At 42.1% G+C, this 14,511-nt stretch overlaps 1 protein-coding gene across 1 annotated transcript in view; it reads right to left on the bottom strand.

The window, feature by feature from the left end:
- Positions 1 to 564: 564 nt before the first annotated feature.
- Positions 565 to 14,511, bottom strand: part of LOC135213201 (stress-induced-phosphoprotein 1-like) — a gene marked incomplete at both ends in the record, with an annotated part of 54,799 nt that continues 40,852 nt past the window's right edge. Inside the window, 2 exon segments of the mRNA XM_064247174.1 lie at positions 565 to 823; positions 2,294 to 2,374. Of these exon segments, the coding sequence (XP_064103244.1) occupies positions 565 to 823; positions 2,294 to 2,374 (340 nt within the window).

Below are 14,511 nucleotides of genomic sequence, written 5' to 3'. Positions count from 1 at the left end.
TTTGTTATCTTAAACTTATGTTATTTTCTGTAATGCATTTTGTATTTCTATAGGCTTACATTTTTTGCTGATCAAACTAAAGATGTAGGAAATTTCATTTTCCTTATTTTTCTAACAACAAAAAAAAAAAAAAAAAAAAAAAAAAAAAAATCCACAAGTTAAAATTTACACACATTGGAATGATGTAAGTGGAAGTATTTCTGAATTTGACATAGCTAAATAATATGAGCCAGATACGATGAGTGAAATAAAAACCTGAAGTGAGGAATACAATAAAAGCCTGAAGTGATGAGTGCCTTATCTACAAGTGTAGAAACTTGTGGTAAACAACCTAATGGTGCAAATCTGAGGTTAATAATAACAAATAATCTGATGAATGTATATAAGCCTTACTACTGATATTCATGAGCTCAATTCATGTCTCTATATTTGATAAGTACCTTAAAAAAAAAAAAAAAAAAAAAAAAAAAAAAAAAAAAAAAAAAAAAAAAAAAAAAAAAAAAAAAAAAAAAAAAAAAAAAAAGGACGAATGCAACAAGGCTGTAGTACAGACGGGATACTTACTAAACTTAGGGTCAAGTCGTATGCATTCATCACAATCCTTCAGCCCTAAGTTGAACTCAGCTAGTTTAGTGTAGCAAGCAGCACGATTGGAGTAAATCTTTGGGTCGTCAGGGTTTCTTCTTATGGCCTCTGAATAATGTTTGATAGCCGCTGGGTAATCGCCATTCTTGAATTTTTCATTTCCTAACTCCTTCTCCTGCTCTGCTTTCACAGGATCTATGTAGGCCTTGCGCTCTTCTTCTCTAATTATCTTTTCTAACTGTAAAGTCAACATTTCACCTTTAGATTATGTCTTCAATAAGTTAATAACAGGCACTGAGGACAAAATATCCAAGTATAGGCAAAACCAACTACCAGAACCTGCAAAATTCTATTTGACTAAAACATACTTGAAAGTAGGATTAGAAAAACATTTATCAAAATCTAAAACTTTTGCATAGAGCTTTGTGACAATCTTTTCCAAGGCATACAGTAACTTGACCATATATTGTATTTTAATAAAACAATGGTTCCTAAAGTTTAAGGGGAATGACTGTTTCTACCTTATGATTGAAGGGATTTGCTTAAAATTATTACCACTCATTTTACAGCTAATAATGTAAATTCTTTCTTGAGAAATTTAGAAATTTGACCTCTTAGTTCATTTGTTTTGCAGTTGAAAAAATTGTTAAATCACTTCAAATTTAATATGCAAAATTAAAAGTAACACAGAATAGCAATTTTCCCAACAACAAAATAAAGATATAGTAAAGTTATACTACACTCTAAAATTTAATTTTCATTAAATTTGGAGAAATGAGCATTAAGTTTTGAACAAAGTATTTTTGAATAAATTTTTTTCGCATCTGATTGGCATGCCTTTCCTTTTTGCGTACAAAAGAAACAACATTGTCCATAAACCAATCTAAAAATGGTTTTTAGCAATATTAATTCAAGATATATTTATTTACATATAAACCCAGGTCCAAAATGAAATAACTCATCAAACTTAATTCTATCCAGAATCATTTAGATTCTTTGTTTTTTACTATTTGTCATTCACTGTGCATTGCATTACAAGCGATGAACAAAATTGTCCATGAACCAATCTAAGCTTTTCTTTTCTTTTTTTAGCAATCAAGTTTCTAGATAAGTTTACTTACAAATAAAACAGTGAATAACTTACTTGATCCTATCCAGAATTATTCATAGACATATTTTACAAATCTTTTTCACAATTTGTGGTTCACAATGTCATACAAGTGATGAACAAAATTGTTAATAAACCAATATAAAAAATGCTTAGCATTATGGCTTCAGGATGTTTATTTAGACATAAAACAGTTGAAAACTAATAATAACTAAAATTCAATATACCTTTAAGGGTGTGCTGACCGGTGAATTTCGAGGAATTGTCGTATTTTAGTTATTAACAATTTTCAACTGTTTTATATCTAAATACACATATCCTGAAGCAATAATCCTAAAAAAAATGAGTGTCTCTATGTAATACCAATCTTGATGGAAATATATGTTAGTATACCAAAATCTTCTGGAATAACTTAAAACCAAATCCCTTTAATCAATAACAGTAATTCAAGCATTTCTGGATGGTCTCCTTAGGTTGCCAGTGATTACAGAGTATTTTCTATAAAACAACATGAGCATTATCAATTAAATGAACTAGTGCAATAAACACCAGTTATAACCCCGTTCCCATCACCAGCATGACATGTTCCGACAAACTCACCTTACTTAGTAGTTCTTTTGTCTCCGGCGTCCTGTGTTCTGATAGACTCTTCTCATAAAATGTTTTCGCATTCTTAAAATCCTGAAAAGAAAATACAGGTTTGGTTAGCAAAACTATACACACTAGTACCTCAGACTTCGAACTTAATGCATTCCAGAAGGCTGCTCACAGAATGATTTTTTCGAAATATGAAACAAATATCCCCATAAGAAATAAAGGGAATCACGATAATTCGTTCCAGCCAAAAAAGTCAACCTTTTCATATTTTTTCTAATATTAATGTGTTCAAAAGTTGAATCAAGAGTGTAAAGTAATGAAGCAGTACGTTGTTTGAAATAAAATTTGTAATTTTATTTTTTGTGTACAATTTAGGAACTGTTTGGTGAAAATGATGCCCGGCCGGCTGGGGGACGGAGGAAGGTGAGACGGAAACCCTTTGAGGAAACTGAATTGGTTGCAGTACGCAAAGGTTCATAACATTTTATTCACATTAGGCACCAGGATAATCAAAGGAATCGCTAGTGTGTCTGAGAGAGAGAGAGAGAGAGAGAGAGAGAGAGAGAGAGAGAGAGAGAGAGAGAGAGAGAGAGAGAGAGAGAGAGAAAATCAGCGTGTTTACACTTGGATCTTTAAGTGCACAAGAGAATAATTATGCCACAATACATCAACTTACTGTTGGCAAACAGCAGACTTCTTAAAACAAACATGAGGATTTTGCAAACAAAGTAATAAGTCAAGACTGCAAGAAAAGGAGATAAAATAACTTTTCACAAGGAAGCCGTTTAAACAAACAGAGGCATGCAGAAGCTGAAAGCGGCACCAGTTTGTTTATTACAGAGCTAAGTTACTTTCCTTTCACAGAAGTAAAAAATCGTAAAAAGCAATTGTCACTATTTTACTGTAACAAAAATAAGTGATCTGTGATCGAGTGTAAGTGAATGAAATGGGAGAATAATCACCCCAGCTCAGCTGATAAGTCAGTGGGAAGCAGAGCCATTCTTCCCTCTCCTCTCCTCTCTCTCACTCTCTCTCTATCATCTCACTCAGTGCACCAAACACTGACTCAAGCAAGCTTTTTCTTAATTTCTTTTTATATTTGTACTATATTGCATTTGATTGTTTTCATGTTTTATCGTTATGTTGAATTTATTGTGAAATAACACTTATTTTTTATGCAAATTGGTACTGCTTTTAGATACATATTATAAATATTTTATTGTCTCTTCTCTCCTCAACAGTAAAAAACCACCATACACTCAAATGACTTAAAATCATTCATTCATTATTCCTCAAAAATATAAATGCCCCCCCCTTAAGTTAGCTGTGTATAACCGCAATGACGAATGAGTTTGTTACTTGTGTATGCTAAATTTTATTGTGAAAAGCTTTGTTTTTTTATTTATTAATTTGCTAATATTGTTAAACTAGACCATCTCACTTGGCGCACAGAACACTGGCTCAATTAAGACTTTTTCTGTATTGCATTGGATTGTTTTCATATTTTATCATTATGTTAAATTTAATGGGAAATTCCCTTTTTATGTGAATTGTTATTGCTTTTACATACATACAGTACATTAATATTTTAAGTCTCTCTTCTCCTCCTCTCCTCAATATATCAATGCTCCCTCGTTCAGTCTCAAGGCAGGTGGGCGTCACGTCTCCACAGTTACATACAATTTTATACATCTTTTATGCTAAATGTTATATTGAAAGCTAAATTTTATATTAAATGCTTTATGTATTTATTTATTTTGTCAAACATGGTTATCATTAAACTATATATTGTAAATGAAATTTTTTTTTTAAATATAGTTCAACTTGTTAAGCCCAGTGGACCATCGAATAAAAGTATAAACTAGATAACCAGTCAGTTTGAAGTACAAGCATTTGTTCAACAAACGTTACAAAATTTTCTCGAAAATTTCGTTTGAAAAACGGAAAGTCCGCCATAAGAAACGTTTGAGAAACGAGGTGCCACTGTATAACAAGTCCTGTTCAAAATTGTGATTAAAATAAAACGGGAAAAAAAATCTGATCAAAATATAAGTCTCATGAAAATTATTTCTTGAACACACAGCATTAAGTATATGTATAGGTATATACTAATAAAAAGATATTAATAAAGTGTTTCTAGACATACTTCAGCCATGTGAAGTGGCACCTGCTTCATAAATCACCTCTCAAGTACTATACCAAAATTTCATGTCATAAAATGATATTGTTATAATACAATAAAGTTTCATACATACTTACCTGGCAGATATATACATAGCTAAGACTCCGTCGTCCCCGACAGAAATTCAAATTTCGCGCCACTCGCTACCGGTAGGTCAGGTGATCTACCTGCCTGCCCTGGGCAGCAGGACTAGGAACCATTCCCGTTTTCTATCATATTTTCTCTCTTCCACCTGTCTCCTGCGGGGAGGCTGGGTGGGCCATTAATCGTATATATCTGCCAGGTAAGTATGTATGAAACTTTATTGTATTATAACAATATCATTTTCATACAATGAACTTACCCTGTTCCAGAATATATACATAAGTCTGATTGGCACCCTTTGGTGGAGGGTCAGAGACAGCTAATATGGAATAGACAGGTAAACAACATATGTTGTAGGTATAAAAGAAAAAAAAAAAACCTTGGTTCCTACCTGATAGGTGGTAGACTTCGTGGCTGTAGCCCGGTAGTCTGCATCACCTCAAAACTTTTAGCGAGATATTAGATCTATGGCTAGTTCTTGTGGGTCTGTCGATGGGTATAAGAACCGCTTACTCGGCAGAGCCTAAAAGGACTTTGTCAATGGGTACTGGACCACTTCTATGACAACACACCTTGTGAAGGAGCATAACCAATCCCGACCACCTGATCCTAAACCACCATGTTAGTTATATGAAATTGCTCTGAGTTAGCCCCGAACTCATAACAAACAACCCATAACTCGAAACGAAAAACTCATTTATACAAAAATTCTCAAAAAAAAAAAATTTTTAATACTCCCCTAAAAGATATCACAAGAGTTCCTTACTGAACAACAGTGACTGGCCGCCAGTGCAGCACCGAGCCCTCTTTGTCAGCAGGAAATCTAGAACTATCTAGTAGAAGGTATGTACAAATTTTAAGGATTGGTGTTTGCTCCCGTACCCAGTATTGTATCCGCCGATACACATGGTCCGAGAGAAAAACATTTCTCGTAGGTCACGCAACGTCTTTAAGATAGTGAGATGCAAAAACCTGAATTGGGGCCAGCCTCCAATATGTCGTGTCAATGATTTTCTTTAATGACATATTCTTCTGAAAAGAGAGACACGTCGCCACTGCTCTAACTTTCATGTGCTTTTACTCTTAAAAGCGGAAAAGAGTCGTCAGGACAGAACTTGTGAGCATCCGAATGACGCTCCTAATGAAGAAAGCTAATGCGTTCTTAGACATGATTCTTGTGGGGTCCTTAATCGAACACCAAAGACTTTGTCTAGAGCCTCCACTTTGTTTCTTTCTTTGTAAGAAGAACTTCAAGGCTCTTACCGGGCAAAGAGACCTTTCTGTTTCTCTCCCTACTAGACTCGATAAGCCTTTGATCTCGAATCTCTTGGGCCAGGGATTCGATGGATTTTCATTCTTCGCTAGAAAAAGAGTTCTACAAACGAGCAAAAGGCCGAGTCTTTGTTAAAAAAAACCGACTTCATCTTCTAGGGCATGAAGTTCGCCAACTCTTTTGGCTGTCGCCAAAGATAGAGAAACAAGCATTTTCTTGTTATATCCCTGAACGAAGCTACGTGGGGAGGCTCAAATCTGTCAGACGAAAGGAACTTGAGAACTACGTCCAGGTTCCAGCTGGGTGGAGTTAGTTCCTTCGATTTTGTCGTTTCAAACGATCTAATCAAGTCGTGCAGATCTTTATAGTCAGCAATGTCTAGGCCTCTGTTTCTAAATACTGCCGACAGCATGCTCCTGTATCCTTTGATTGTCGATACAGACAAATGAGAGACCTCTCTCAAGAACAATAGGAAAATCGGCGATTTCGGTTATAGAGGTACTGGAGGAGGACAACTTCTTAGACTTACACCACCTTCTGAATACCTCCCACTTCGACTGATAGACTCGTCTAGTGAAGCTCTGCGGGCTCTAGCGATAGCGCTTGCAAGCTTCGCGAGAAAACCCCCTCGCTCTGACAAGTCTTTCGATAGTCGAAAGGCAGTCAGAGCGAGAGCGGGGAGGTTTTGATGAAACCTCTCGAAGTGTGGCTGTCTGAGAAGATCCATCCTTTTTGGAAGGGATCTTGGGAAGTCTACTGTCCACTCCAGCACCTCTGCAAACCAATCTTGTGCTGGCCAAAACGGGGCTATCAGGGTCATCCTTGTCCCGTTGGACGCTACGAACTTTCTCAACACTTGTCCCAGGATTTTGAAAGGGGGGAAAGCGTACACGTCCACATGAGACAGTCCAGCAGGAAGGCGTCGACCACGAGAGCTCTTGGGTCTTCCACCACTGAACAAAAGACTTCCAGCCCTTTTGGAAAGGAATGGGCGAAACAGATCTACGTGAGGAGTGCCCCAAAGATCCCAAAGACTTCTGACACACCTCTGAATGGAAGAGTCCATTCTGTGTGAAGGACCTGGCTTCTCCGGCTCAGTCTGTCCGCCCTGATGTTTCTCGTCCCCTGAACAAATCTTGTTAGGAGGGCGATGTTTCTTTGTGAGGCCGGCCCAAATTAGCAGATCTCTTGCTATCTCGTAAAGCGACACTGAGTGTGTTCCTCCCTGCTTCCGAATGTAGGACAGGGCGGAGGTAGTGTTGTCCACATTCACTTGGACCACACTGTTCGTCACAAAGGGTTCGAAGAACTTTAGCGCTAATGAACTGCTAGAAGTTCTTTGCAATTTATGTGCCAGGACACCTGTGCTGTCCTTCCAGGTGCCTGACACTTCTCTCGGTCCTAGTGTTGCCTCAACCCTTCTCCGATGCGTCGGAATACAACACTCGGCTTGGGTTCGGAACTTCCAGAGAAATTCCCTTGTTCTCTTTTAGAGGGGACAACCACCATTGCAGGTGTGTGGTTTCATCTCCATTGGAAGGAGAAAAACTGTCGGAGAGAAGTCCCGTCTTCCAGTTCCACGATCTCCTTAGGAAAAACTGAAGAGGGCGAAGATGTAGTCTTCCTAGAGGAAAGAACTGTTCGAGCGAGGAAAGGGTGCCTAGTAGGCTTAACCATTCCCTCGCCGAAGTTCGTTCTTTCCCTAAGAAGAGAGACTTTTTCCAAGCCTCTCACGATTCTCTCTTGCGAAGGAAATACTCGAAAACCCCGAGAATCCATCTGAATCCCCAGATAGACTAAAGTTCTGTCTGGGAATCAGCTGTGACTTCTCGAGGTTCACGAGTAGTCCCAACGCCTTTATCAGGTCTAGGGTCAAAGAAAGGTCCTCCAAACACTGTCTCTCTGTTCTGGCCCTGATGAGCCAATCGTCCAAATATAGAGAGATGTTAACGCCTTTGAGGTGAAGAAAAACCTCGCCACATTCTTCATCAGGCTTGTGAAGACCTGAGGAGCTGTGGACAGGCCGAAACACAAGGCCCTGAACTGAAAGATCTTCCCCCCGTCATGAAACGGAGGGGTACTTCTTCGACGAAGGTGAATCGGGACATGAAAATAGGCGTCCTGGAGATCCAGCGGGACACCAATTCCAATCTCCATTGACGTAACGCCGCAAGGACTGAGCGGCCCGAACGTCTCCATAGAGAAACTTCTTCCCTTCGAACGAACTTGTTCAGAGCGCTGACATCTAGAACTGGTCTCCAGCCCCGAGGCTTTCACAACCAGGAAAAGCCGATTGTAAAACCCCGGAGAGTTTTGCTCTGGAACCAGTTCTATAGCTCTTTTGTCCCACATTTGATTCACCATCAGACGAAGAGTATCCCTCAGTACAGGGTCCCTGTATCTGCTGACAGTTCCCGCGGAATGGTCGTTAGTGGAGGACTGTCTTGGAAGGGGATAAGATATCCCTTCCTGATTATGGACATGGAAGAGGCGTCTGAGTTTATGAGTGACCAGGCGTCTGCAAATTCGAGAAGCCTGGCCCCCACTGGTGTTTGGAGGCTGTCTGTCTCACTTCCCTTTCTTAAAGGGACGGGAAGGAGCCTTACCTCTCCTCTCAAGACCTCTTCTCTTAGAGGTAGCTCTGGAGAGAGGCCCTCCTCGAAAGGGCTGAACCGTAGAAGTCGGTCCTTTCTTGTCAACAGAAACAAGAGGTCTCTTCTTCCTTGCAGTTTGCAGGAGAAGATCCTGAGTCGCCTTCTCAGTCAGTGATCGAGAAATGTCCTTCACTAACTGAGAAGGAAACAGGAAGTCAGACATGGGAGCGAAAACCAGGGTTGCTCTCTGTGAGGGAGGGAGAAACCGCCTTGGTTAGGAATGAACTAAAAATACTCCTCTTCTTAAGGAGTACTGCTCCGAAAAGAGAGGAGATTTCTCCCGATCCGTCTTGTACCGCCTTGTCAATACAAGCAAGAATACTGAGAATGACTTCGGGGTCAAGACCATCCGAGTCATGAGCTTTCTTAGACATCACCCCAAGGGACCAGTCTGAGGAAAATTAAACACTTCCAAAATATGGAAGAGTCCCTTGAGGAGATGGATCGTTCTCCGAAATAGCCCAAGACACGCGAGCTCCATTCAAAGCGTGTCTCCTTGACGAGTCAACCAAGGTTGAAAAAAAAGTCCCCCGCTTCTTGGCTGCCGCTGGAAGAGAAAGGCCCATGTTCTCCCCAGTTCGGTACCAGAAACCTCTCTTGCCAGAAAGTATGGCTGGAGGCATACAGAAGGTGGTCCTGCCCAGATCCTTCTTAGACAACATCCATTTGTCTAAGGACTGAAGCTCTCTTCATAGAGATCGTAGGTCTCATCTTCAAGGACCGACGAAGACTTAGGCACAATCGCACTCGAAAACAGTGATCGAGGCGAAGGAGGAGCGGCAGGAGTTAAAAGAATCTCCGTATTCTCGTAAAAGAAGGTCAGTTAGAAACTTTATAGTTCGAGACTCCTTCTCTCCCGTCACCCTCTTCTTCCAAATCTCCTTCTCCACCTTGTGGAGAATTCGGCCTGAAAAACGAGAGGATCTTCATCCCGTTCTCTCTCTACTGGTGACAAACTCCTACTAGGAGAGGGGCTCATAGAGTGAAACCGACTCTCTCTCACGTCTAAAAGAAGTCTCGCGTCTTTGCTTGACTTCCTGCGTGCCTGAACAGCTCCTCGCGCCTTGGGTCTGGCGCCTCGCGCTTGTCTTGCGCCTCGCGCTTGGCTGGCGCTTCACGCTTGGCTGGAGCGTGTAGCGCCTGGCTGGCATCTTCCGCGCCTGGCTGACGTCTCGCGCTTGTCTGGCGCCTCACGCAACTCCTCGCGCCTGGCTGGCGCCTCGCGCTTGGCTGAATCCTCACGCCTAACTGGCGCCTCGCGCCTGGCTGGCGCCTCAGGCCTGAGCGTATCCTGATCTCGAGCAACTCGCTCGGATAGATCCTGACGTTTGTACGACTCTTCGTGCCTGGAAGACGTCCCATGTCTGGCGGACGCTTCACGTCTGGCTGGAGAAAGAAGACGAGACTTCTTAATAGGAAGTCTAGCGTCCTTCTTGCGAGGGGGATCCCTTGAAAGAACTCCAACCAAAGAGGCAATCTGCTCTTGAACTGCAAGCAAAATCCTCTTGGAAGCCACCCCAGCGTCCTCTTCAGTAAGAAGCAGGAGAACTCGAAGGAGTGCGATCATCAAATACAGCTCTAGGAGGCGTCGAAACCAGCTTAGCCTTCTTGATAGAAGAAGGAGCTTCCTCCGAGAAGCGCTCCGGGCTCGAGTCGAACGCGCGCTCTTTCCAATGCCTTTTCAGTGGCCTAGAAAGATCAGAGTCCTTCCACCCTCGTTTAGGTAAGGAGAACCGGACGACGAGAAACAATCTCGTAGGACGCTTCTATTTGAGCGGTCCTGAGCAGACTGTAACGAAACGAACCTGCTGAAGGACGCCTGACCGTTGGGGATTCCCCACAACCTCCGTACGACTTTCGACTTTCCTACTCCTCTGGGTATGTGAGTTTTGGAAGAGGTCTAGGCCTGGGAGCATCGCAGGGACGGTCAGAACGCCCCCTCCTACAACACTGGGAACACTCACTTCACTTTGTAATTCACAATCACTAGCCTTACCTTGCATGGCCGCCATCTTTGTCTTCATTTTACGAAGAGTAGCCTTCAGATTGGCGATTTCAGAAGCCGAATCCGAATGCAAAGCCTGTGAGGATTCAGATACATAGGGAGAATCATATTCATTAACAAAAGGAGAGTTAGACTCAGAAAAAGGCTCAATAGGCCTTGTACTCACACTCTTTTGTGCAGCCCGTCTAATCCTATCCCTCTCTAACTTCTTCAAGTAAGAAGTTAGAGTCTTCCATTCATTAGCATCCAACTTTTCACACTCAATACAGGTGTTAGCCAAAGAACAGTCAAACCCCCTACATTTACGACATACAGTGTGAGGATCAACCGAAGCCTTCGGTATCCTCACCTTGCAGCCTACATTCACACACACTCTCACACTAACACTTGAATCAGACATTCTATTAGAAAAACATCAAAAGCAAGTCCAAATCCAGTCCACAGTAGCGAATGCCCAAAACACGATCCAGTACGTCACCAAGAAATCCCAATAAAGATGATCAATAAAGTCTTGAAAAGCGAATTCCAGTCAGGCAGGTTAGTAACAAAATGATGATACACCGGCGACAGAGAAAATATGATAGAAAACGGGAATGGTTCCTAGTCCTGCCGCCCAGGGCAGGCAGGTAGATCACCTGACCTACCGGTAGCGAGTGGCGCGAAATTTGAATTTCTGTCGGGGACGACGGAGTCTTAGCTATGTATATATCTGACAGGTAAGTTCATTGTATGAAAATTTACATTTATAAAGAGCTCAGTCAATTGCATTATGTATATATACTTACCAAGTTAATACTTAACTAACAAAGTTGCTTGCACGGCATCCTAAATTGAAAAATTCACAAACAAGTGACTGTTGCAAATAGGAGGCAGGCCCACCCACTGCAATGGGCGTTAGCAAGCAAAAGAAACCAACAGCATTCTAATTTATTGCCTCAATGTTCATCAAAATCAGAGGGGAGGAGGGCAGGCCCTGATTTAGTAATTAATTGGTAAGTATAACCTATATAAAACCTAATTTTGTTATAAAAATATTTTTATATAAGTAACTTACCAAGGAATTACAGAGCTGAATCCCACATTGACAGCCGGATAGGATGAATGGACTAATCTAATTCAGGGCTTGTCACTTCCTTAACTGGTAAGTGTGTTACAGCAGGGAGATGCTGTCTCTGGTGGTGCTCATCTTAACCTGCAGTGTGCGCAACTGCAGGGAATCTGACTGCTGATTAGATGTAATATAGATAATTTATGGCCCTGCCATAGGCACAGCATATCAACAAGACCTGAGAAATAACCTGTCACTTTACAGCATATCAATATTAAAAACCACTAAACCACCAATAAACTGGTGGGTCCTCCAGGTACCATGTACCTCCCGGGCTCCCCAAAAACTAGACACCCTTACCAAAAGAAGAGATAAAAGAGAGTTCATTTCTCTCCTATGTTCCCTCACCCAATACCATGCCAGCCACTGCCAATGGACCAAGGGTACTGCAAGTTTTTAAATATGCTCTCCTCTCTTTCTCTTCTATAGTACGACGCGAAGATACTTACACCTCCAATAAGTTGACTGAAGGATAGATGAGAGTGACAAGCTATGCTTGAAAGAGAGAGAGGTGGCTATTGCACTGACCGCATCAGCTCTAACTTTAAGTAACGGGAAAGAGTTCTGGATCCGGGAGTGTGTTTCAGATATCAGGTCACTAAAGTGGCCTACTAGGATCTTTGTTCTTAGCAAGGAAGCCCATGGTGAAAGAACAATCTGCATTGCTTTGGGAGAAACTGAATTTTATCTATTGCATATAGCTCATGCGTTTACCCATGGCCATGGCTACTAGGAACAGTTTTCTGCATGAGGTTCTTGAGGGAAGTGGAACTGAGCAGCTCGAAAGGAGGGCCAGTAAGCCACTTAAGGACTACATCCAAGTTCCAAGATACCACTCCAGACTTCTGCTGTTTGGATGTATCAAAAGATTTCAATAGGTCATGAAGATCTTGATTAATAGAAAGATCCAAATTTCAGTGCTTGAAAACCGAGGAGAGCATGGCCCAGTAACTTTTAATGGTGGACAAGGATAGGTTCTTAGAAGTCCTCAAGATGAGAAGAAAATCCACAATCTAGGCTACAGAAGTTTCAGAAGAAAATCTGCAATCTGGGCTACAGATTTTTCAGAAGACAAGATGTGATGTCTGAAGCACCATCTACGGTACACTGCCCACTTCATAAACTGGCGTCTGCATTTTGCAATAGCCTCTGCAGCTGCTCTTGAAAATCCTTTTGCTCTCATGAATTTCTTGAGTCTGAAGCCTGTTAGAGTGAGAGTGGACAACCCTTTGTGGTATCTCATGAAGTGCAGTTTTCTAAGTAACCATGGTTTTGGGGAAGCAGCCGCAGGAGTCTACCAGATGATGTAGAAGATCCGGGAACCATTCCTTCGTGGACCAGAACAGGGCGATGAGTGTCATCAAAACATTGTTGTGACCAAGCTGAAGGGAGGGAAGATAGAGAGGTCCAGACCCAACCAGTCTAACAGCATGGTGTCTGTTGCCTAAGCCAGGGGATCCAGGGCTGGAATACATAAAAGAGGAAGGCAGTTGTTCCTCGATGTTGCAAACAAATCTACGAAGGATCTGCCCCACAATCTCCACAGGTCAGTGCAAATCCTGTTGTCCAGGTCCAATCGGTGGGAAGAACATGTCTCCGACGACTCAGCTCCACCACCGGGACATTCAATTTCCCTCGAATGAATTGTGATGAGTGTCATGGTAACGGAACCAGTTCTTTTGCCATCTGACAGATGGAAGAAGAGTATGCACCCCTGTTTCTTGATATACAACAGGGCTGTGTGTTGTGGTGCAAGGACGAAGAGAAATGAAGGAGGCCCAGATGAATGGCCTTCAATTCCTTGATATTGTGGAGATTTGTCTATTTTGGGGGCCCTGTCTCAGAAACCTCTTGTTTCCCTTGAAGGGCTCCCCAGCCTAGATCTGAGGCATTTGAGTAGAAGTCGAACGGATCTCGCCGGTGAAAATCTTCTGTCTGGAAGCCACCACTGGAGATCTGTCTTCACCTCCCGAGTGATAGGAAAGGCAATCGAGTCCAGTTGAGTCTTCCTGTCCCATTTGGCTTTGAGGAAGAATTGATTTCTCATGTGCAACCTGCCCAATGGAACGAAGGTTGCAATTGAAAACAGTGTTCATAGAAGGCTCATCCACTGAGGGGCCCACGACGAGAGAGAGAGAACTTGTTGACCATCTGAATGTAGTCTGCGACTCTCTTGGGGGACGGAAAAGCCCGAAAGGTCCTAGAGTTGAGAATCATCCCCAAATAAAGAATCTTGCTGAGCTGGAAAAACTGGGACTTCTGGCAATTTAGGATTCCCAATTTTTGAGAGTATTGTTTGAAGGTCCTTCGTGCATGTTTCCTTCGAAGGGGAGTGAAGAAGCCAATTGTCTAGATAGATCAAGGCTGATGTTGATACCCACTAGATGGAGCTATTTGGTGAGAGGAGACAGGACACGAGAGAATACTTGAGGGGCTGTGGAGAGGCCAAAACACGGGGACCAAAATTGAAAAACCTTTCCTTGGAAGGTGAACAAGAGATATTTCCTGGCATCTGATGGGGATATGAAAACATGCATCTTGCATATCCAGTGATGATCCAATTGCCCAAATTAATGGAGGCCATGACTGACTGGCTCGTCTTCATCTTGAACTGGTCTTTACTACAGGGCAACTGAGGGTGCTTACATCTAATACCGGCTTCCAGCTCCAGGATGCTTTGGGAACTATGAATAGGTGAATGTAGAAGCCTTGGGAGTTTGTGTCTTTTACTTCGTCTAAGGCATTCTTCAGAAGGAGGGAGGATAATTTCTTCGAAAGAACCAAATACCTCTCCGAGCCGTAAGTATGCCATCAATGTGATGGGAGAAGAGACAAAAGGTGGGTCTCCAAACCTGGGATGCAGTAGCCCTCCTTTCATACCCTGACAATCCACGGTTCTGCTCCTCTGTGATTCC

Source organism: Macrobrachium nipponense, chromosome 42 (assembly GCF_015104395.2).
Source record: "Macrobrachium nipponense isolate FS-2020 chromosome 42, ASM1510439v2, whole genome shotgun sequence".
NCBI lineage: Eukaryota > Metazoa > Arthropoda > Malacostraca > Decapoda > Palaemonidae > Macrobrachium > Macrobrachium nipponense.
This window is presented reverse-complemented; position numbering and strand designations above follow the sequence as displayed.